This window comes from Leptonotus elevatus, chromosome 18 (assembly GCF_054856555.1).
Source record: "Leptonotus elevatus isolate MCC_2025b chromosome 18, RoL_Lele_1.0, whole genome shotgun sequence".
Classification (NCBI taxonomy): domain Eukaryota; kingdom Metazoa; phylum Chordata; class Actinopteri; order Syngnathiformes; family Syngnathidae; genus Leptonotus; species Leptonotus elevatus.
The window spans coordinates 15,849,304-15,873,951 of record NC_141256.1 but is presented as its reverse complement, the minus strand read 5'-3'; the positions used below and the strand labels follow the sequence as shown (position 1 = coordinate 15,873,951).

At 43.7% G+C, this 24,648-nt stretch overlaps 1 protein-coding gene across 2 annotated transcripts; it reads left to right on the top strand.

Annotated features, from left to right (window-relative positions):
* The first annotated feature begins 561 nt into the window (after positions 1–561).
* myt1la (myelin transcription factor 1-like, a) lies at positions 562–24,624 on the top strand. Of its 2 annotated transcripts, none has more exons than XM_086060773.1 (21): positions 562–634; positions 2,269–2,302; positions 3,358–3,420; positions 7,913–8,292; positions 9,009–9,642; positions 10,912–11,345; positions 11,435–11,569; positions 13,547–13,637; positions 15,608–15,727; positions 15,826–16,049; positions 17,537–17,868; positions 17,946–18,185; positions 18,991–19,118; positions 19,194–19,262; positions 19,377–19,439; positions 19,507–19,590; positions 20,544–20,765; positions 20,846–20,937; positions 21,019–21,122; positions 22,007–22,150; positions 22,246–24,624. In XM_086060773.1, the coding sequence occupies exons 1-21, from the start codon at positions 562–564 to the stop codon at positions 22,384–22,386; spliced, it is 3,807 nt and encodes a 1,268-aa protein (XP_085916899.1). In that variant the 3' UTR covers positions 22,387–24,624. The 2 variants fall into 2 exon arrangements, with proteins under 2 accessions (XP_085916899.1, XP_085916898.1); XM_086060772.1 differs by having other exon boundaries at positions 18,988–19,118.
* The last annotated feature ends 24 nt before the right edge of the window (positions 24,625–24,648 follow it).

The following is a 24,648-nucleotide window of genomic DNA, read 5'->3' as shown; positions in this document are numbered from 1 at the left end:
TGTGGTTAAAATGTCATTTGTGTTGTATATTTTTTTTTTTTTTACCGCATCCCGTCTATTCCATGTATTACGCGCACATTCAATCATATGTATATACACGCACAGAGAGAGTGGTGGAGTCTCCGAAGGGAATGATGAGGGCTTTCTTCTCCCGGGGTTTGAGGGAGGGGGTGGGGGGGTGCAGTTGATGTCGGCGCACGGCGAGCAGCGAGCAGAGCGGCGGCCTCAGATGAACTCGGCGGGCTCGAGACAATTTACATTTGGATTGGAAACGCTGCTGCACTGCAGTCTTCTGCGTCTCCTCCTCCGTCTTTTGAGTCTCCGCGGACGCGGTCGCATGATCGCGAGCGTGTCCGTGTGAACTTTGACCTTCGCAGCGCCTGAAGTTCTCGATGCGTTTTTTTGCAGAAAAGATGAGGAGGACGAGCGAGGAGGAGGAGGAGGAGCAGCAGCGGCGGCCCTGAAGCGGTTCGCCGTCCGCGTTCGGCACTCCAGCCAGGTACGCTCTTCGTCCTGCCTCGTCGTCGTCGTCATCGTCGTTGTCTTTGGTCTCACGGGGTGATGTCACTTCCTGTCCAGATGGAGGTGAATGCAGCAGACAAACGCCATCGAACCAGATCCAAAGGAGTGCGAGGTGGGAAGCAGCTTGACTCCTCCTCTTCTTCTTTTTTCCCCCACATTTTCTTCTTTCACTCACTTTTTTTTTTCCTGTTACGTTGAAGCTCAAATTATTTTCATACGTTGTGCGGCGCAAACCTTTACTTCCTTTGACTCCATATTTCTCCTTTTTTTTCTTTTCTCCTTTTAAGTCCTCTGTCGTTTTTTTCACTTCAATTTATTTGTTCTCTTTTTTAATGTTTTAATGTCCTCTCTTTTTCCTCCCTTTTCTTTTCTCTCTCTCCTTCAATTTTTACTCTTTTTTTTTTTGACTCCTTCTTCACTTTCTCTTACTCCTTTATTTAGCATCATCAAACTCTTTCTCTTCTCCGTTTTACTTCCTCTGTCCCTTTCCTCATTTTTTTACCTCCTTTTAACTTCTCATTTTCTCCTTCTTCTTTTCTTCCATTTCCAGTCTTCCTCCTCCAATATCTTCATTCCCCTTTTTCCTTACCCTCCCAATGCCGTCTTTTTCCTTGTTGTCACTGACTCCATCTCCTTTTTTTTCTCCTTTTTACTCTCCTCATCTAACTCCTCCTTTCTCCTTGTAACATCCTCTAAGTCAGGGGTGTCAAACTCATATCAGCTCAGTGGGCCGGATCGGTAAAAAAATATAACTTGAAAACAATTGCCGCCAATGATACGCATATTTTGGCTATTTGTGAGCCAGCCCTAAATTACGTAATCGTATTGTTCCAAAAAATAACACGAATACAACACTTTGCATGTACGAGTTCCAGATGTGTTAAATCTACCCGTTTTGCATATATATTGTTCCCAGAATGCATTGTGTGGCACAGTTAATGAAGTTATAAGTACGTTAATTCTTGTCATATGTATTTGTGTTGCCAGTAATTGAGTTTGTGTCGTATTTAAATTTTTTATGTCTGTCTAGGATTTTTACACTTTTTTTTTTCTTCTTTAGCTTGTGTGTAAAATACAGTTGCTTTGCTCATCTGAGGACTGCTTGTGAAATGACAAATGTAAATGTTTTGATTGTGGCTTTTTGGATTAATTGGTCCGACATTACAAAAAAAAAGAAAAATTTTCAAAATCATCTCACGGGCCGGATTAAACCCCTTTGCGGGCCTGATCCGGCCCGCGGGCCGTAGGTTTGACACCCCCGCTGTAAGTCCTCCTGTTAACTCCCTCTTTCTCCTTTTTGCGTGCTTTTACTCCTCCTTTGTCTTTTTAGCTTCCTCTTGCTCCTTTTTTCTTTTTACTTCCTTTGATGTCATTCTCCTTTTTGACGTCTCTTTTTTTTTCGTTCTTCGACTCCTTCATTCTTCCTTTAATGTCCTTCTTTCTTTTTTTTCTCCTACTTCCTACCTTTGCCTTCTCATTTTTTTTAATGTCTTTTTTGCATGGTCCAATGACTCTATTTCCTCGTTATTGCAACTTTTTTCGTACTTCTCGCTCCCTCCCATGGAATTGCACTTTTACATCTCCTTGTTCTTGTTTTAGCTCTGGTGCCTTCTTTGTACTTCTCGAGAACACTTTTTTGTGTCCGTCATGTTGACGTGGTAACTTGTTGTCACGAGCCAGCGCTAACTGTCTTCACTCACCGTTTTTTCCCCGCCTGCGCGTCGTCGTCGTCGTCGCCGCGTGAAGCTATCATGGAGGCCATGACGCAGGAATTGTTCAGGTATGTCGGCGTCGGGTTTTAATTGCGTGTGTGTGTGTGTGTGTGTGTGGGCACCATCTCATTAAGAATGCAGGCGGGGAGATTACAAATCAATTTCCATGCGGGGCAGAGTCTGACTCGAAACACCGTGTCCTGTCGCACACGCACGCACGCTCGCTCACTTTGATGCAAACAGTGACTCACAGTGAATTCGATGACGCTGTTGTTCTGCCGGACGCTACGTGAGGCTACTCGTCGACACGCACACGCGCGCCATGCAAGTTAGTACGTCACGTTTGTGTACGTCATAATGATCCAAACTTCGTATAAATGCTGACAAAACCAACCTAAGACGCAATAAATATCCCATCATTTATAAGATTTCAATTACTGCCTAATAGCGGTTGGGAATCTTTGAATGTCTCACGATTCCGATTTTTGGGTCTGAGGTTCGATTCAGAATCGATTTTTGATTTTCCAAATGATTTGATTGACAATGATTTTTGCTTCAATCTATAGATGTGCAAGGAATTTTAATGATCTACTCCAGGCTGACTCGCTAATGCTAATTAGCGCAGCGCCACGCTGAATAAAAAAAACTAACTTTTATTGGAATAACTTGATCGTGACTTTTTTCCTTCTACTCTCTAATGTGGCTACAACTTTAACAGTGTTTTAGACCGCGTGGAACCACACTGCCCCTCAGTGGCCAAACCGGGTACAACATGAACAGCGCTCCAAATAAAGGCACACACAGACAAAGGCAAGACAGTATAAAATAATTTAAATAAAATCGATTTTGAATCCTACTAAATTATTCTTATGAGAATCGATTTGGGAGGGGGGGGGGCACACCCCTACTGCCTAAAATTAATCCCGGAAGAGCAACAGATTTGTCGCGAGCGTCACACCCGTGACGGAATAATGGCTCAGCGGATTATAGCTATGCTCGTCAAATAGTCACTTCATTAGGTACGCTTGTGAAAGCACAATCACCGAGGTTATTGTGAATCATTTATTCTTGTGAAATGTGGATAAATTCTCTGACGCCTCCCGACTCCCGTCTGCCTTTTCAGCTGTCCGACGGCAGGCTGCGACGGTTCTGGTCACGTCAGCGGCAAGTACGCCAGGCACCGCAGGTAAGGCCCGACCGCTCTTATTATAGTTAACGAATGCCAACAAAATATCTCAAATTGAAAAACACATTTTTGTTAATGAAGTATAATAACAATGAAGATGTTTTTTATCTTTATAAAACAAACTAACATTTAATTTATAGTGTAACTCCAATGTCAATTAATATCATGAGCTTTCGAGGTTCATTTTAAATGTTTTCTTTTCGGTATTGCTGTCGAAGGAAGATCGAACAATCATTTGAAAATTGTAGTTTACTTGATTACGCAATAATTTTTTTGAAATTTTCCTTTTATTGCAAAGATTTCCATTTACCAATTACCAACATCACGTTATTTTAGTTCCCATTGCTCAGAACAGCTACACAAAAAAAATAATTTGACTTTTGACTATTTTGCACTCTGCAAATACTCCATATATTTAGAAAACTAACACTAATACTCAAACTAATGAACACCAAATAAAAGTGAAGAATTTTCAGGTAAAAAAGTCTTCAAATCTAACAAAACGGAAGTCCAAATGAAATCAAAACATAAGTATAATGACAAATTCAAAACTATTATAACCCCAGTGTGTGCGTGTGCAGAGAAGAAAGGAAAAAAAAAAGTCGTCTAACTCCATTTTAAGTCGCGAGAAAGAGAGAGGAGAGGTGTGCATGTGAAATAACAGGCCTGTGTTTTGTTTGATGCGGCGACATCATAATAAGAAGGGCACGATGACAAATGGCCGCCAGAGTTGCGCCAACAAGGTCACATGGGCGCACAACTTTATTTTTTATTTTTTGCTGAATCTCTTATTTTTATGTGGAGCAGCAGACGGCGCGCGCGGACGCGCTCAAAGACTCCACTTGAGTGTAGCCCACATGCTAACCATGCTAACGTGTTGTTGAGGGTGCAAAAACAAGCCGGGGAAAACCGAATTGAACCGGAAACATCTTGGTTGCGAGCCACACGTGCCGACCACTAGGGCGTCAAACTGGTCACGTGACTGACTGTGCTTGGCGTGCTTTGCCATGTTGATTTCTCAGCTGCCCTCCGGGGGGCAGTAGTGATGAAGGGGCCACCTCTCTCTCTCTCTCTCTCTCTCTCTCTCTCATTTCTTTCTTTGTCTCTTGTTTTTTAGCTCACACACTCTGACTCTCTTTTCTTTCTTTTTCTTGCTTTCTTGTCACTTTCTCTTTGTTTTTCTCTCTCCCTTTATTTTTCTATTCTTTCTTCCTCACTCAATTTCTCTCTCTTGCTCTCTTTTCTTTTTTTGTCGCTTTCAATCATTCTCTTTCTTCCTCTTTCTATTTCTTTGTAATTTCTCTTTTTTTACTCTTCCTACTTCTGTTCTCTCTCTCTCTCTCTCTCTCTCTCTCTCTCTCTCTCGCACTTTTACTCTTTCTCACTCACGTGCTCTTTTCTCTTCCTCTCTTTCTTTTCCTCTTTTTGTATTTCTCATCTCACTGCATATCTTTCTCTCTCCTTACTCTCTTCTTTCATTCTTTCACTCACTTTTTTCGGTCCGTTTTTTTCTTTCTCATTTTGTTTTCTGCCACCTTGTCTTTCCATTTCTCTGTTTTTCTCACTTTCTCATTCTCTCTTTCTGTTTCTCTCTTTTTCTTACTCATTTTCTTTCCATCCCTCCATTTTCTTTCCATCGCCCATCTCTCTTCTCTTTCTTTATTTCTCTCTTTCTCAAGCTCTCCCCTCACAAATTTTTTACTCTCTTACTTTCTCCCTTTTTTTCTCTTCTACTTTTCTGTCTCTATCTTCCGCTTTCTGTTTCACGTTCTCTTTTTCTCACTTTCTCTCTCTCCCTCTCTTGCCCTCTCTCTTCCTCATTACGCTTGTCTCACTCTCTCTCTCTCTCTCTCTCTGTACCTTTTGGCGTATACCCGGCTTTACCTCCGCTGCTCTCTGGAGGCGGTCGCCATGGCGACAGGACCGTGTGCATGCTGCAGTACGGCGACCGGGAGGGATGCCCCCCCCCCACCCCACCCCCCTCGCCATGGCAACCGCGAGCCGCGCATTCCGCACCCTCGCCTAGCTGACACCCTCCGTGCCGTCGGCCCGTCTAACGAACCCGCACACGCGTGCAACCGTTACCACGGTGATGAGTGTCAATACGTGGCATTGCGGGGGGGGGGGGGGGGGGGGGGGTCATGATCCCGTTCTGTCTATCCTCAGCATGCAGTACCTCCAATGGAAACATTCAGTCTCGCAATGACAGTGATTTGTCAAAATGTGCGACTTTTGCGTGCATGCAAAATTGACACGTTTTGCTTCTTTTTTTTCTTTTTTTTTACAAATACGCAAATTTACACATTTTTGAGTTACGAGCCATTAATTGTTAGATCTTTTGCGAGCCGAAATTTGACTGAGCAATATTTGTGTTTTTTTCTTTAAAGTTCATTTTTATCTCTTTGACCAGTTTTTTTTTTTTTAATTCAGTTAGTTTTAATTAATTTTTTGAGCAGGTTTGTTACATTTTATTAGTTTTTATTTTGTTGAAAATTCTTCTTTTTAGTTAAAGAAAAATAGTTTTAGTATTAGTTTGATTTTTCTTCAATAAATGTATTACAATTCTGAATCTGAATTCTGAAACGACTGTCTGACCTTTTTCTGTATGGACATACAACAATACCAAAAATAAGTACATTTTAATTCTATTCTAAAAGCTGATTTGAAGAAAAAAAAAGATAAAAACAAAATAAGGACATTTTTGCTATGATTATAGTTTTAGCTAGTTTTATAAACATAAGATGTAGTTTTAGTTAGTTTTGGGTTTGATTTTAATTTATTAACAAAAATGTTGTTTTTTTCACTTTTAATTGTAGTTATTTTTCTTAGATTTCATTAAATATGATAACCTTGTTCATAGTTCACATACACAAATGGCTAATTGATCCTTCTGACTTTTTTTTGGGGACACGACGAGGAGACGAGTCCCATAAAAGCAACGACGACGCTCTCGCACGCGCCAGGTGTTCCCCTCGCGTGTGTTTCTCGAGGTCTAGCGGATCGCCGGTAACCATGGCAACAGAGCTGGCAAAGCTGCTAAATTGATTTTAAATACTACGCTGAGCATAGTTGGTGCGTGTGAGTGTGAAGGCGCTGTCAGCCCCGAGCTATACGAGGAATGCTACATTAGCATTTAGCAGATTTAGCTTCCCCCCGGATCATTAGGGTCAGACTGCACCAGCGTAGCAACATGCTAATGACGCCGTCGCTTCAATACAAAAACATGGTCCACTTCCGTACAAACGAATCGATCACACGGCGTTTGGGTTGAGAAATCCGTCAGCATCACGCACACACGCGCGCACACGCGCACACTCCACCTAATTACCATGCACAGTCGCTCGTCCTTGCAGCCTTCCCTCGTTTCTGATCTGCTTTAATTACTGCTGGAATTTTAATTGGCGGGAGACCGCGAGGTGGCCAAGGTCACACAAATGCTTGCACACACACGCACACACAAACACACACATATGCTGCAGTGTCTCTGTTCATTTTCATGCGCACAAAAATTTACAGTACAGCAGATGTTTGCACAGATTCACTGGTCACTTGATTAGGTACACACACAATAAACAAAACCCCCCCCAAAAAGCTACTGGATAGGCCAGAATTCTCGATTCACTTGTTCATCCTATTCCTCAATATGTTGGTATTATATTCCATATTTTGATTATCAATTAATATCTCGTTATTAACACACCAGATTTAGTTTTAGTAAGTAGTTATTTAAATGTATTTATTTTTATTATTTATTATTATTATTAAATGTTTATTTAAATGTTGTCTTAATAAAAGTACCTACAGTCAAGTAAGTTAGCAATTTTGCGCTTTTTTTCATGCAGTGCTGTTCCTGGTGTTTTGGTAACCCTTGTCAAGGATGAAAATCCAACATGCGCATTATTATTATTATTATTATTATCGTCTTTGCAAAGCTGTTTTTTAAAATGTTTTTAATGCCCCAAATGGCAGCCAGGGAACGTTACCTCGCTGCATTTGCATCCCAAACAGCAAAGAAGCTCTTTCATATGGAAATGGCCTAATTGATTTCCTCAAATCCACATTAGCGGGCGGCTGTAATTGTGCTGCCGGTTTTGGAGCAATTAAAGCCGAGTTTTGCCGTCGCTTAATGACTGTTATGGGATTTGTATAATTGAGGCCGTGCTCGAATAAGCACCATTATTACTTGACTTGATTAGATTTTTTTTTTTAAGAGGATGCTTGATCCTTGAAATCCCAAATCGTCCTTTCTCATTGAAATGAATGGAAGTGGGATTAATCTGTTCCACCGGTACGAGATTTTGCAACTTTATCGAACCCATCGTGATTGTACTTTCAATCGCCAGGCGACAAAATTCGGCACAGCACCCGCAGAGTTAACGGAAGAGTCTTTTTTCCAAATCAAATCTTTATTTTGAAGGGTAATGTTGTCAAGTGAGTTTAAAATGACATTCAAAAGATTTGGGTTTGACTTTCGATGTCATCGCCGCCTCAGCGTGTACGGATGCCCGCTGGCCAAGAAGAGGAAGGCGCTAGAAAAGCAACCGCTGGAGCCAGCCGCCAAGAGGAGAGCCTTCACCGCCTCCTGCCTGGGCGAGGAGGACGAGGAGGGCGACGAGCTGGAAGACGACTTGGAGGAGGAAGACGGCGACTACAACGAGGACGCCTTAGAGGAGAGGGAGCGAGGAGAAGTCATGGAGGAGGATGAGGATGGAGGCGAGAAGGGCGAGGAGGATGAGGAGGAGGAGGAGGAGGAGGAGTTCTCTGATGACATGGAGGAGGAAGAGGAGGAGCGGCCTGAGGACGCCGCCGAGTTGGCAGCAGGACACAACGAGTTGGAGGACGAGGAAGAGGAGGAGCTCAATCATCAGCAGGGTGAGTTTCGTTTTTTTCCCATCATGCAACAGGCCAACAACAGCAATTATTTTTTCTAGGGCTTTCAGGCATTTACAATTTTGAATCGTAATTAATCGCATGACTTCAACAGTTAACTCGCGATTAATTGCAATTTTTAGATCTGTTCTAAATGTACAATAAAATGCTCTTGTTAACATAAAAGTGGAAAAAAATACAATAATAAAATAATAATATTAAATATGGCTGCTTCTTTTAGTCATTGATACAGTAATTCCCTAATAATTAATACAATTGAGTTAAAATAAAATAAAATATGTACTGTACTGTAAAAAACGAGTGTGATCTTAATTTGTGTTGTCTGCCACTAGATGGCATAATTGCATTTGTAAGACATTTTTCTTTTTATATTAAGAGCTGTCAACTCCTTAACATAAAGTAACTTGTGAAGTTCTGCACATTTTTAAAATTGTAAAATAAAACTTGACCGCAGTCTCCACAAATGTATGCATTATTATTAAATGTTTTACTGCTAAATTTGGACGTGGGCGTGTCTGCTGCGTAGCGACTGCAATTCCCCCAGTACAGACTTTCCAAGTAAGGGGCGGTCATTAATCGCACGCTAAAAATGGTGGCGTTAAAGGAACTTTAAATGAAAATAACAAAATTTACGCACACAATTTTGACGCCGCAAATTTTTTTCTAATTTTACGTTTTTCTTTTTCCCTTCCTGACAGTTGACTACCAACCAAGTGGACAATCGAAGCTTATTCCACTCCGTAAGGATGATAACAACAACCACAGCTGCATCACAGGTCCTGGTCCAGGTTCTAACCCCGGTCATGGTCCTGGTCCTGGTCCCGGTCCCTGCGATGAGTTTGAGAACTACGACGAGCTGGTGGCCAAGTCTCTGCTCAACCTTGGCAAGATCGCGGAAGACGCGGCGTACCAGGCCCTGACCGAGTCGGAGATGAACAGCAACTCGTCCAACAGCGGCGGCGAGGACGAAGACGACGAGGACGAAGACGGCAGCGAGCGCGGCGCCAGGAAAACCGACCTCAGCGTGGACCTGGACAGCGACGTGGTCAGGGAGACGGTGGACTCGCTCAAGCTGCTGGCGCAGGGCCACGGCGCCGTGATGCCGGATGACGGCTACCCCGAAGTGGGCCTCAACGGGCGGCCCGGCTTCGGCGGCGGCGGCGGCTTCGGCGGCGAGGAGGAAGTGTGTCTCAGTAGTCTGGAGTGTCTGCGGAATCAGTGCTTCGACCTGGCCCGCAAACTCAGCGAGACGCACCCGGCCGATTGCCCGGCGCACCACCACCACCAAATGCACAACCACGGCGACCAGCAGGGAGCGCACCACCTCAACAGGTATGGAATGCGGCGGGTGCAGGTCTTCCGCCTTCTCTCCAACAACGAGGCACTCTAAAGTGGCCGTGCCAGCCCGAGGCCCCGGTCCGCATGCTTACTGTCAACATGCCTTTTTTGATTGTTTGTTTTTCCTGTGCTCTTCCACATTCTCTCCGTGACGTGCGCACACTCATGGTCAACAATGAGGCGCTCTAAAGCAGCCACGCCAGCCTAAAGTCTAGGTCTACATGCTTTCGGTCAAGTTGGACTTTTATTGTGTTTGTTTTTTTCCCCTTCCTGACCCCAAAGCCTCTGTCCATATGCTGGCCGTCAAATTGGACTCTTTGTTGTTTTCCCCCTTGCTCTTCTGCATTCTCTTTGTCACATGCACACACTCAGGGCCAACAACAAGGCACTCTAAAGCGGATATGCTAGTTTAAAGCCCAAGTCTTCACACTAGCTGTCAAGTTAGACTTGTTTTTCTGCCCTTCTTTTCCCCTGCAGGTGCTTCTGCCTTTCTTACCATGACATTGGCACACTCATGGCCAACAACGAGGCACTCTATTGTGGCCTCCTCGCCAGTCCAAAGCCCTGATCCACATGCTGGCTGTCAAATCGGACTTTTGTTTTGTTGTTTTTCCCCTTGCTCTTCCGCATTATTTTTGTGACATGCGCACACTCAGGGCCAACAATGAGGCACTCTAAAGCAATTATGCTCCCTTTAAGCTCCATGTCAGCACACTAGCTGACTTATTTTTTCCCTTTTGTTTCTCCTCCGGGTGCTGCTGTCTTTCTTACCATGGCATTGGCACACTCATGGCCAACAACGAGGCACTCTATTGTGGCCTCGCCAGTCCAAAGCCCTGATCCACATGCTGGCTGTCAAATCGGACTTTTGTTTTGTTGTTTTTCCCCTTGCTCTTCCGCATTATTTTTGTGACATGCGCACACTCAGGGCCAACAATGAGGCACTCTAAAGCAATTATGCTCCCTTTAAGCCCCAGGTCAGCACACTAGCTGACTTATTTTTTCCCTTTCGTTTCTCCTCCGGGTGCTGCTGTCTTTCTTACCATGACATTGGCACACTCGCGGTTAACAACGAGGCACTCTAATGCCATCAATCTCGCGGACTATCTGAAAGGAAGATACTTTTTCAAGGTGTACGCACACTTTACTAGCTCGCAGCGCGTCGTAAAAGTTTTGCGTTATCTTGAAACTCGCGTCATGCATTTAGAAACAAATCTTGAAACCTTTTTTCCTACTTGTGGCGCCGGCCTGCCGTCCTTTCAGGTACGACGTCCGCCAGCCGGGATGCCAGGACGACTGCGGCCCTCCGGAGCGCAGCTTCTCCGACATGGTCAACCTGCTGAAGCTGGAGGAGCAGCTGAGCCCGGCGTCGCAAGGTTACCCCACCAGCTGCAGCCAGGAGGGCGACGAGGACACCACGTCGGTGGCCTCGGAGCGCTCCGACGACACCTTCGACATGGCCAAGGGGAACCTGTCGCTGCTGGAGAAGGCCATCGCGCTGGAGTCGGAGCGCGCCAAAGTCATGCGGGACCGCCTGGTCTCGGAGCACAAGCAGCCCAGACGGGACCACCACCACCACCACCGCCACCATCTTCATCACCACCATCGCCACCACGGCCACGGAGAGCACAGGATGGGCGAGGAACGCAAGTCCAGGACGCACCACGACGGACTCAAGAGGGGCTACTACCCGAAAGGTAACACGCACGCACGCACACACGCGCACAAGCACACACACACAGATTCAAAAGTGCGTTGATTGTAAATCTGTCTCGTGGTTGTCTAGAATCTTCGCGGGGGGACAAGAAGGAGAGCAAGTGTCCGACGCCGGGCTGTGACGGCACGGGTCACGTGACCGGCCTGTACCCGCATCACCGCAGCCTGTCCGGCTGTCCTCACAAAGACCGCGTCCCCCCTGAGAGTAAGTCGCCGCACTGCGCAGCACATTTGACTCGCTGAAAACAAGTCATCTAACTTTATTGCATGTATGACATTAAATTAAGTATTTACTCATTCACTGGCAGCCATTTTGACTGAAGCAACCCATTTCGCTCCCAGCTGTTTTACTGGATTTTGACTGATTTTTTCAAGGCCCACAGAATATTCTGTTATATTGCTATAAAAACATGGAACCTACCAAAAGAAAGATTAGAGTATTTTCTTTCATCAGGAAAAAAAAAGTATATTTCTATCTGTTTCCGTTTTGCAGCAATTAGCATTAGAATATAGCTAGGTTTCATTATTATTCACAAATCTGTTAAAAACTGGGGGAAAGAGCTTTGTTGCAACATGGCCCTGGTTGATCTCTTATACTCTGCTGCCACCTGCTGGCCGGTTTTGTAATAACTACCATTGCTTCAAGCGTTCTCTTCTGTTCAGAGGCTGCATCGAAGCCTTCTGTATGCTCGAGCATAAAAAGTTAAAAAAAACAAATAAATACGTCTTTGGTAATATTTAAAATAGAACGTATTTATACATTTTTGGGAGCAAATGAGTTCATTTGGATGCATTCAAATGACGTCTATAACCGTCAATGGCAGTGAATGAATTTTAATGGACCCTCTACTCGATGCTAAAACAAGTTACAATTATTTGCAACTATAAATCAAAGAACTAATTATTTCATGAGATGAACGAGAGTTCAGATGACTTGTTGGAAGCAAAGTCAAACGCGTCATCTTCATCTGCGTCGTCCATCCTGCATGTTTGTTGTGTTGGATTGCAGCTCATTTATTTTGTTGGCAAAAATTTATCTTTATTTATTCATTCATTTTAATGAAATTTGACTCAAATATTTTTTGGGTACATTTTTAAAATCAAGGCTGTTAAAACAACTTGGCCTTAGTTCATTTAATTTATTCTACTTTTTTTCGATGTTTGAACGGTAAAATCATTGTTGAAATACAACAGAATTTGGAAAATAGCAAATTATTATTCAGATATGTCCCCCCAAAATTTTTGTCCGATTCAGATTTTTGGCAGAAAAAAAGACCAATTACAGATTAATCAGATGATTAATTAAAAAAAAAAAAGTATAATGCATAGAAAATAGTTCCCATAATGCATTGAATTTCACAATGCATTTAATTAATGAAAAATAAATATACGGACATTCATCCTCATGTGGTTTTAAATCATGTGTAAAATTGTGACATCCAGGTCAATTCCTTGCACAACTTGCATTGCCCACCGAAGCATTGCTTGTAAAAATTTAAGTTTGCTTTGTTTTGAATGAACACAATTTAATATATATTCAGTATATCGGTAAACGAGGTATACCGTAGATTTCTTTGTATTACAATATATTATGAGACCAGTGTCACTTATGTTCAATGTGTCAAATGGTGACAGTACGTGAATGTAAAATGAACCAGCAAAAATTAAAATATCCTTTATATACTATAAAATATATGAAATGGTGTACGTATGATATATACGTAATCAAAAATGAAATTCATCTGATGTCTTTTCATCTGTTTTCTTCCTCCTCATCACACTCGTGACGTCTGCTTTTTTGCTTTTGCCACCTGCGATGTTGGCTGATGTGACGTGAAGACGATCACGGGGTTACGTGGTCGCCTATTTATAGCTTGATCAAACATTCATCGAGCCCCGTCGGAAGTTTCCGAACAGAAGTCGCTTTGCAATCACCTGCGCCACACGCCACGCGAGACAAATTTCATTTGAAGACCTTTCCTGTCCATCCTCGGTTCACATCCATCCGCACCTGACGATTCTTTCCCAAATGTTTGCATGCTTTCGCATGTCAGCAAAAGACGCCAGCACGTGCACGTTGGATGCTCTCAGCGCATGCTCGGCGTTTGGCCACGCGGGTTTTCCGGATAACTTTCCTGTCTGCTCCTAACCCTCGTTGTCTCTCTCACCTTCTCCTGTCAAGTCCTTGCCATGTATGAGAATGTTTTAAAGTGCCCGACCGCCGGCTGCTCCGGACGGGGTCATGTCAATAGCAACAGGAACTCGCACCGCAGGTGAGTCAGCCAGCGGGCACGAAGTAAGGAGGACCAAAAGTGCCCAAATTAAAAATGAATAAATACATCGAGGTGAAACTAAAAATGGATGTAAAGAAATAGAATTCAAAAATTAAACACAAAAAAATAAATATAAAAAAATATGTTATAATAGTATATTAAATAAATATAAATGGAAAGAAAAACAACAAAATATATGTATCCAAAAATAAATAAGTGTAAAAATGAAAAACGACTCAAATAAAAATTTAAAAATTATAAAAAATAATTAAATATCAATCAATGATTAAAAAATACTCTCGTTAGGACCCGCCTCCTTATTTGAATAACATTTCGTCCTGACAGAGCGCCTGCCGCATGAAATATTATAATCAATGTATATGACTGATGCGTATAGTAAGAATCGAAGGGGACGGGTTACTAATAAGCCAGGGCTTCTACCCGTCAGCCCTTCTTTCGGATGTCAATGTTGCAAATGATATCACGTGATCCATGTAACCTGTAATAATGTGTCCGAAAGGAAAAAATTAACAAAACAAAACAAATAAATAATTGTTAGAGCTAGCGTTTTTATTTGATTGATATTTAGTTCTATTTATATATTTATTTTTGTATTTATTTCCACATTTATTTTTAGATTTTATTTTTATTTTTTTTTTACTTATATACAATCTATATACACATATATAGTTTTTATTTCTATTTATAGTTATTTTTGTATTTAATTTTTTTATTATACTTTTCATATCCGTTTTCATTGTCACTTTTATTCATTTATTTATTCATTCATTTATTTATTTATTTTTGATTTTGGCAGTTTGGGTCCTCCGTTCTAAGCAGACGCTAAAGCGGGCACTGAAGCGGGTGCCATACAGGTGTGTTGTCAACTTGTCAGCTGAAGGCTTTGGTGTCCATTTCTCAAAATCAAAATTGGCACTTTGTCACATTTTTCGATAATGTAGTTAGTAAGAGACTCTATCCTGCGAAGAAAAGCTGTCTGGGCGCGTTGTCACACATTGGCGGCGTTATGTGGTACAGCCCCACTGGGAGCGAAGGAGACAAAGCAGCCCCAGCTAGCGTAGCATCTGTTAGCGAGGCGCCGCAGCGCCGCGCGGGCTTTCATGTCTGGCCGTCGCCATGGAAACGCCCGCATAGCAGCAGTGGCTGATGTGTCGCTCGCTTTTTCCCGCTGGCCGGTGTGCGTTCAAACATTCGACGTGGATGCTTTGTGGGCACAACATGCAGTGAATTAGGTGAAAATCCACCACAAGGAGAGAACATAGAAACATGTTTCCATATCTTTTAAACACTTTTAAAAAGCTATTAAAACACATGTTGACATCGTCAAAAATATTCTGTAGTACCTTTGAAACAAAATGAGAATTAAAGATCGTTTAAAGGCCAAAATGTTCAACCAACCTATATTTTATCCCCAAAAAAATCATCTAGCTTTATGCTAATGTGAAACATAAAATAATGCAGAAACAACAACATACATGTAATAAAATAATCATGTGGTCCTGAATGTATCTGATTTTCACAGTCACGATGGCCCTTTAAGGGAAACGACTCCCAACGTGGTTCGCTGCTGGGGAGGCTTTTTCTTTGTTTGTTTTTTTGTTTTTTACAAAGTAGAAGCCAAAACCAAAAATAAAAGTGTGGGGTGGGCGTTTCTCGTGTTTTGGAGTGAAGTAACGCTTGTTACGTGGAAGCCTTTTGCGGCTCGCGTGTGACTGCTGCAGTGGGAGAAGAACACCAGCAACACGCCGAGGTCTTTCATCACTGTCCAAAACTGATCTTGGGTCAGTGAGGGGGGTTTTAAATCGTGTTCGCAATGGACAATATGTTACATATTGGGGGCGGAGCTAGGGCGTTGCACCAAAGCAAGGACTACTCAGTGTTGCCATTCTAGTAATCATGTTCTCTCGAATTAACCTTCCCCTTTGTGGCGATTCGTGAACTGTGTCCAGTCTGTCGGGCTGTCCCATTGCGGCGGCCGAGAAGATGGCGAAGGTGCACGAGAAGAGTCACGTGGTGGACAGCGGCAGCGGCAGCGGCAAGTCCAATCAGACATCGGACCGCGTCCTCCGGTACCACCCGCTCCTTCTCCGCCCCCTCCATGTTAACAACACAGATGACAATACTTAATTTGTGTGTTGTGAAATTATATTCCCTGCTGTATTGTTAGGCCCATGTGCTTCGTGAAGCAGCTGGAGATTCCTCAGTACGGCTACAAGAACAACGTTCCCACCAGCACGCCGCGCTCCAACCTGGCCAAGGAGCTGGAGAAGTACTCCAAGACCAGCTACGACTACAGCGGATACGAGGGCCAGCACGGCGGCTACGGCAAGAGGGGTCCGCTCGGCAAGTCCCACCACGGTCGAGATACCTCCCCCAAGCCGTATGATGGTGGTGAGCGACATTCGTCAAATTTACAAAACATTTATTTTCACTACAAATCTAGCTTCTTTTTTTTCTTTTTTTTCCATGATATTTTTTGCAAGTAAACTTTTATACGCACCAATTACTTTCCAGGAACTGAAACAAGTTCTTAATAAAATATGCCCAACAACAAATCACCGGGGCCTGATGGGTTTCCTGATGAATTTTATAAGCATTTCTGGGTTACTTTATCACCGCTGTTCCTTAAAGTTGCTAAAGATATTAAAACAGCTTCCACTATACATACCCATATGAAATACGGCAGTCATAATGCTTGTATTATATTCTAATTGTCCCCCAAAAATAAGATGATAATGTTGAGTTTTCATTGACAGATTCATGTTTATTTAACATGCTTGCAGTGAGTACAAGGATAAAATATAGCGGAGAAAAAAAACGCACTTGCAATTTCTGCATGCATTGCTGTTGTGATGGCGAGATGGCAGGCAGGGATGCGCGGAATGCTGGGCTGGATGATGGACGGATGTAGGAGGGGCAGAAAGCGCGAGCATGAAGCCGGAGCGAGATAATGGAGGCGAGCCCGCCTTGTTGTTTGGCTGCCGGCCATCATCGGCGATTCCGTGATTCGCAGAGAGGCGTCGGCGCTCTCCGTCACGATGCTCGCCGTCTTTTGCCGCCGCGACACGCCGCGTCTCCTTTTTCGTCACTGCGGAGGCTTTTCAGTCCACATACTAGAAATGATTTGAATTGTGATGAACATCACACGTTTTGGCTGGCAAGTTTATTAAAACGTGTGAATGCGTTAGTGAAGAAAGTCAAGATCGCACGATATGATTCAAGATGATTTGATTTTAGAGTCGAGAGATTTGATTCGGTTCAATTGAGTGGGATTATGATTTGATTCGATAGGGCACAGCTCAATTCCAGAGGGTATGATGCAATCCGTGTTGCCACCTTGACAACTTTTTCGTTAAACATGGCGACTTTACAAAGCCTCTTGGTGACTTTATTTTTTTCCAAAAGCATTTAGCAACAATTCCAGCAACTTTTTTTCTAGTGTTCTTTAGAGTGTTTTTTTATTCACTTTTTGCCCCTCCCGTGATTCCTCTCTCCTACAGCATCCGCTACTGTACTATTACATGCAAATTGTCAATTGTGCAAATTAGGCAATAACATCATTTAGCGACTTTTAGGACAGCCAGTAGCTACAGTGCTTTCCTTACTGGGGAGTTGGTAACACTGGATGCAATATGTTTCTTCTTCTTGTTTTTGTTCTTGTCGACGCACTCGCATCTTTTCAATTAAACCCGATTTTCTTGCAGAACAAACTTTATTCTTGTAACATTTGACTTCATAAAATACAGCATATATTTACTCAAAAATGGAAATTAGAGTACACGTTGAAAGATCTAGTAGCGCCGCCAACAGGACTGGAGTGCAACTGCATCCATCCAAACATGCTAAATCTTCATCTTCCTCATCTCTGTGGCACGTAGCAAAACGTTACAGCAAGACGTCCAGCCCGGCCAGCAGCACCACCAGCAGCTACGCCCCCAGCAGCAGCAGCAGCAGCCTGAGCTGCGGCGTCGGTGACCTGGGTGGCGACCCGGCCGGCATCATGGGCGGCGGCATGTCTCTGGGCGGCGGCGGCGGCGGCGGGCACGGCGGTGGCAGCAGCGCCAGCAGCACGTGCAGCAAAAGCAGCTTCGATTACACGCACGACATGGAGGCGGCGCACATGGCCGCCACCGCCATCCTCAACCTGTCCACCAGGTGTCGCGAGCTCCCGCACACCGTGGGAGGGAAAACGCACGGCTTGATGATGCAGGTAGAAGGGGCGGGGCCAGCTCATTTGCACATTAGACGCACACTATCGTGACAATCCCTGTCTTGTGTTTGCGACAGAGCGAGGCGGGCGACCTGGACGAGGAGGACGGCGGCGGCGGCGGCGGCGGCGTGGACGCGGGCGGGCAGCCGGGCGGGCCGGAGGGCAGCGAGACGGTGCTGACGCCGCTGCAGCCCATGTCACCCCAGCGCCAGGCCCTTCTAAACAGCCACCGCTACCAGCTGAGCCAGACCGACTGCTGGGACCTCCCGCTGGACTACACCAAGATCAAACGCGTGGATGAGCACCAGCACAAAGAGGTGGACACAACCGCTGACGCAAGTTTTCTGGGGTTGGGTTAGAAAAAAATCGAATCATTGATATTTAATCAATTTTCCTTTTTGAGCCTGATATTGATTCATAAATGTATGATTTAATGGCCCAATTTTTTTGTATCTTACTGTTTTCTTAAAATATATGTTTTTTTTTACGCAAGAGCATACTTTGATGCAGCTTCTGACATGAAGAGGTGGCTTAAAGCAATAGTGGTTATTACAACAACGGCCAGCAGGAGGCAGCAGAGTATAAGAGATCAACCAGGGCCATGTTGCAACTAGCTCATTTTGCCAGTATTTTCAACAGGAATGTGAATAATAATGAAATTTGCTGCAAAATGGAAACAGATACAAATATACTTTCTGATAAAAGAAGAAATGTTTCTTTTGGTAGGTTCCATGTTTTTATAGCAATATAACACAATATTCTTTGGGCCTGGCAAAATCTGTCAAAATCCAGTAAAACAGCCGGGGGTTGCTTCAGTAAAAATGGCTGCCAGTGAATGAGTTGAAGTCTTATCGCACTTTAAGACAATTCCGAGTTTAATGTTTGTGGAATTGATGTTCTATAATTAATCAATATCGGACTCAATTGAAGTGAATCGAATCGAATTGAAAACAATCAAATCGAACTGAACTCGTGTGAATCGAATCGAATCGATTGAGGAAATTAGAATCGATACCCATCCCTAAAATGTTCTCACTTTGAAAATCGTCAAACAGATCATCTTCTATTACGGTCAAAGTAACCTTTTTGAGCAGTTGCCTTTGTCCGCGGCGTTCCCAGCAGGGCGACGAGCTCGACGCCTTCCACGATCTTCTGGACGAGCAGCACTACCCGGCCGAGGCGAGCGCCGCGCCCAGCCCCGAGCACCACAAGTACTCGCCCTGCAAGGAGCCCAAGAAGGAAATCCTCACGTAAGAAGGCAAATCACGCAAAACGGCCGGTTGACGTTGGTTTGGAGCGGACGCTTACGTGGTGGTCTCGCGCAGGCTGTCAAGCTGCCAGCTGGCCGACAAGAACCTTCGAGGTGTGATGTCCTCCAACGCGCAAGAGCTCAGGTGAGGGGCTGGGGGGGGAGGGGGGGTGAACTTTGACCCGGCGCCCTTCTTCTTTTATCCAACCTACCGAACTCTTGCAGTCATTCTTCTTAAATCCACTGCGTGTCCCTTCAGGTGTCCCACGCCCAGCTGCGACGGATCGGGACACATCACGGGAAACTACGCCTCCCACAGGAGGTAACGCGAATTGCATTATTATGAAGGTCTTGGCGGCTTCGCCAACGCTTCCTCTTCCGTCCTCCAGCCTGTCCGGCTGTCCTCGAGCCAAGAAAAGCGGCATCAAAATCCTCCACAGCAAAGAAGACAAAGACGAGCAGGAGCCCATCAAGTAAGCGTCTTTGTTCGCAACCAAACACTTGGACTGACAGCAATCATGTGCAATTTGGTAGAAAATTTAATTTGGTTAAATCATTCAATTTAAAGTTTCGTTCAACCGTAAGTATTTGCCCAAAATGGCTGCTTCAAACCAAAATGGCTGACTTCCTATTAGGTTTGGGGAATGGGTCCTTGAGACTTTTTGGTGTGTCCTCTTCTGATGGACGTGTCCACCAAATTTGGTGGCGACCGGTGAAACTGGTGTAAGGTGCTGTTTGTTTGTTTTTTAATTTCCCAGGGACGGCGTTTGAGTGCGAAATTGCTATCTCAAACCAAAATGGCTGACTTCCTGTTAAGTTTGGAGCTTGGATCCTTGAGACTTTTTTTTGTGTCCTGCCCTGATAGACATGTCCATCCAATTTGGTGATGATCGTTGAAACTGGTGAAAGGGGCTGATTTTTTTCAAATCTTTTAGGGATTGCACCTTAATGCCAAATTGCTGTTTCAAACCAAAATGGCTGACTTCCTGTTAAGTTTGGAGCTTGGATCCTTGAGACTTTTTTTTGTGTCCTGCCCTGATAGACGTGTCCATCCAATTTGGTGATGATCGTTGAAACTGGTGAAAGGGGCTGATTTTTTTCAAATCTTTTAGGGATTGCACCTTAATGCCAAATTGCTGTTTCACACCAAAATGGCTGCCTTCCTGTTAAAATTGGGTCATGGGTCCTTGAGACTTTTTGGTGTGTCCTGCCCTGATAGACGTGTCCACCCAATTTGGTGGCGACCAGTGAAACTGGTGTAAGGGGCTGATTTTTTTTTGTTTTCCCAGATTTTCCACGGATTGCGTCTGAGTGTGAAGTTCCCATTTCAAACCAAAATGGCCGACTTGACTTCCTGTTAACTTGACTTCCCGTTAAATCCTTTCAAAAGTGAATCCACGCGAGAGGTCTGCGTGTTCATTCTCAGGTGTCCGGTGCCAGGCTGTGACGGCCAAGGTCACGTGACGGGGAAGTACGCCTCCCACCGCAGTGCGTCGGGCTGCCCCCTGGCGGCCAAACGTCAGAAGGACAGCTACGTGAACGGCGCCCAGTTGGCCTGGAAATCCGGCAAGACGGACGGCATGACGTGCCCCACGCCGGGCTGCGACGGCTCGGGACACGTCAGCGGAAGCTTCCTGACCCACCGGAGGTGAGCCATCCCGGTGTGGAGCTTTTGCATCCTGTCGCCATGGCAACCGGCCGGGTGATGATGCGTGTGTTTTGCTCCAGTCTCTCCGGTTGTCCCCGGGCCTCCTCGGCCATGAAGAAGGCCAGGATGAGCGGCGTGGAGATGCTGACAATCAAGCAGAGAGCCAGCAAAGGTGAGACTCAAATCGCAAATGAAAATAGGAGCAAAAGAATGAGCAGAATGTGATGTGGGTTTTTTTTCTTTTCTTGTTCAGGCATTGAAAATGACGAGGAAATTAAACAGCTGGATGAAGAAATCAAAGATATCAACGAGTCCAACAATCAAGCGGAGTCGGATATGCTTAAGCTGAGGACGCAAGTAAGACAAGCAAAAATATAAAACTTCAACATTATTTATTGAAGGCTTTCAGGAATATTGCGTTATTGGAATACGAGTTAAGCCGCAAAATCCAGCCGTTTTTATCCACCAGGGGGCGGCCATTTTGCCACTTGCTGTCCACTGAAGATGACATCAGAGTTGCTCAGCTCTGGTAAAAATCAATCACAGCTCAGCTTCAGAGCCCTGAGCAACTCTGATGTCATCTTCAGTCGACAGGAAGTGTCAAAATGGCCGCCCCCTGAGATGGATAAAAAAAAGGGCTGGATTTTGCTTCATAACTCATATTCCACAAATGTAATATTAATCAGAATGTCATGTTTAGACTCGTGAGGTCACGCATAACAAATTATTGTCAAAAAATGTTTAAGGTTGACTTCCACTTTAACTCATTCACTGCCATTGACGGCTATAGACGTCAAAAATTCATTTGAACTATTTCTATTAGTTTAAAAAAAAAAATCCACTTTTGCTAACAAGAGTATGAAAACCTAGAAAAAAATTATTGTAAATTTAGAATAGATATAAAATTTGTGATTAATTAGTTAACTAGTGAAGTCATGTGATTAATTACAATAAAAAATTTGAATTGCCTGACGGGCCCAATTTTAAAAAAATAAATAAAAAATAAGGGCCGTTTAATCGTAATTAATCGCATGATAATTTACATCTGTTGTAAATGTACAATAAAATTCAAGGTTTTCATAAAAAATTTAATTTTTTTTTTTTTTAACTAATAGAAATAGTTCACATGAATGAGTTAAATGTGAATACTTTCAGAATGCATTTGAATATTGATTATTTCTTGCTTATTTAGCTGCGCTCCGTCCGCTTCAATTGCGCTGAACATGACCTTTTTGCGCTAGATCACCACGATGGAGAGCAGCCTGAAGTCCATGGAGGACGAGAACAAGGTGATCGAGCAGCAGAACGATTCGCTGCTGCACGAGCTGGCCAACCTCAGCCAGTCGCTCATCAACAGCCTGGCCAACATCCAGCTGCCGCACATGGTAACCGCGACGACCGCTCCCAAACATTCCCTTCGGGAGTTGGGAACGCACGTTTGACCGTCCGTCTCCGCCGCGCGTTTCTCCTGTGCCGGCAGGAGCCGATGAACGAGCAGAACTTTGACACGTACGTGAGCACTCTGACGGACATGTACACCCACCAGGACCAGTACCAGAGCCCGGAGAACAAGGCGCTGCTGGAGAACATCCGACAGGCCGTGCAGGGCATCCAAGTGTAGCCCCGCCCACCCGCAACCACACAAGCAAACAAACAAAAGCAAACAGGTTATTATCATTTTTCTTTATTGATTTATTTGCTGCTGCTGCTGCAAGCTACCGTCGCTCTGCTGTCACATTCACGCCGTCGCCACTTTTGTTTTGTTTTATCGCCTCGCTTTGTTTGTATCAACATCCGACTTTTGTACATTTTCATACGACCTGATATAATGTGACGTATAGCTGCTAATGTATTTATCGATTGATTGATGGTCAACGTGAAGAGCAATCAGAGCGAGAGAAAAGAGTTCAAACACGACACGGGGACGTAGGAGACAATCTGACGCCGGTCGGTCGATCGATCGATCGATCGATCGGTGAACGAGCCGCGCGGACGAGCTGGTCGGACAGCAATATTGGCATGATTTATTCAGATGCAATCTATATTTAAAAAAAAAAAAAAAAAAAAGTTTGGGTATATGCAATTTCCTATGAATTCAACTGTCATTGATCACCGATGGATGTTTTTACTGGTTTTGTATCCACTTTTACTACCAACAACACAGCGACGCCTTTTGTTTCCATTTTTTGATGTTTTGCGTGTGCGTGTTTGCGTGTAGCTGGCGGGGCGGAATTAGGGGGGGGGGGATGCGGCTGGACTTACAGGGTCACACACACACCTCATTGTACATTTGCACTCGTCGTCCACTCAGCAGACTTTTTCCAGACATGCATGCACTTTATTGGGGCTCGTCAAGCAAAAAAAAATAAAAATAAAAGGGAAAAAAACGTAGTGCTGACTTCCGCGTCAAAAAAAAACGGACTTTTGATTGATATGTGGGAGCATAAAAAACTAAAACACGTTGGCTATGGTTGGAATCGTTCACTCATTCTCTACTGTAATAACAGTAGCGCCTTGAGATGCAAGTTCGCGGAACACACTCGTAACTCGAAACATTCAAACTCAAATCTTCCCATTGAAAGAATGCAAAATAAAAACACAAAAAAATGTTGTCATGTGTAATTGAATGATAATAGCACTCCGTAATATGACATTATTAAATACAATTAAAACAAATTAAACCGTTTTTATCACACTGTATCAATTAAATGCTTCTGCTTGGCCACATGGGGGCAGTATAAAATTGAGACGTCTAAGTTCTCAGCGGATCGACACGCAGGATAAAGAATGTATGACTGTGTGTACTGTTTGGGTTCCATCTATTGCTGAATGATGACTCGCATCAAAAAAAGAAAAAAAATCAAAATTTGACCCACTCATATCTCACCATCGTATTTCAAATAAACTCAAGAACAAAGACAGCAACATGTACCTTTTTATAACAATCAGCACCTCATTTCTAATCTACTTTTTGACTGTATTTTGCATCATTACATCATTTTGCATTTCAGAGAATGTTGTTGAAATTATTTTAACGTGTAAAAGATGAATTTTGCTCTTCAGTGTTGGAAAAAAAAATGAAAATATGAACTTGTGGCTGCTGTGCCAAACTTCAGCGGGAACCTGTGAAATTTGTCTTATGACCTACTAGGGATTGAAAAGCCAGTTGAGCAATATTTTCACATCCATCTTCAGATCCATGCACAAAGTTTCCGTGGGTCCAACATGAAACACACGTGCCACCTAGTGGCAGAAAAATGACTCTAACACAAATCTATGTGTCATGGATGTCAAGGAGTTGGAATAAATGCTCAAACGGCTTTTCAAACTAGTAGCTGTCTGATAATCAGCATTGAAGAGGACACGAAGCAGCGAACGGAGAACAAAATGGCGGATTTTGTTGTCCTGGCTTGACCGAGTGACGTCACGTGACTTTGCGGCCTTCAGTTTCCCGCCAACGAGCTGCAGCTTCTTTTGACTTCGAGTTCTTCAAGAGGACGGGATGAAAGCACAATTCAGAGACAGACGCTAGACTAGATGTTCATCACATGTACAAACTACTGACCATCAAGAAATGCATATTATGAATATTTGTGAAATGCTTTCTTTCTTTTTTGCAAGAAAATTGTTGTTTTTATTCATCGCTCTTTTTGTGTTGTTTCATTGTCAGAGGATTCGGTGACTTTTTCATGCACATGGCATGAGTTCTTCTTTTCGTCTTCTGCGTGTCGAGCTCATGAGTTGCTTAATGCTACTTTCATTTCAATTGTGAAGTTTTTTTATTTTTGTTTTGTTTTTTATATCATGACGGTGTTTGGCATCTCTTGCTCTTCTGAATAAAATCTTGTGTTGCAACTCAGATAGTCACCTCTTGTTTTATCAT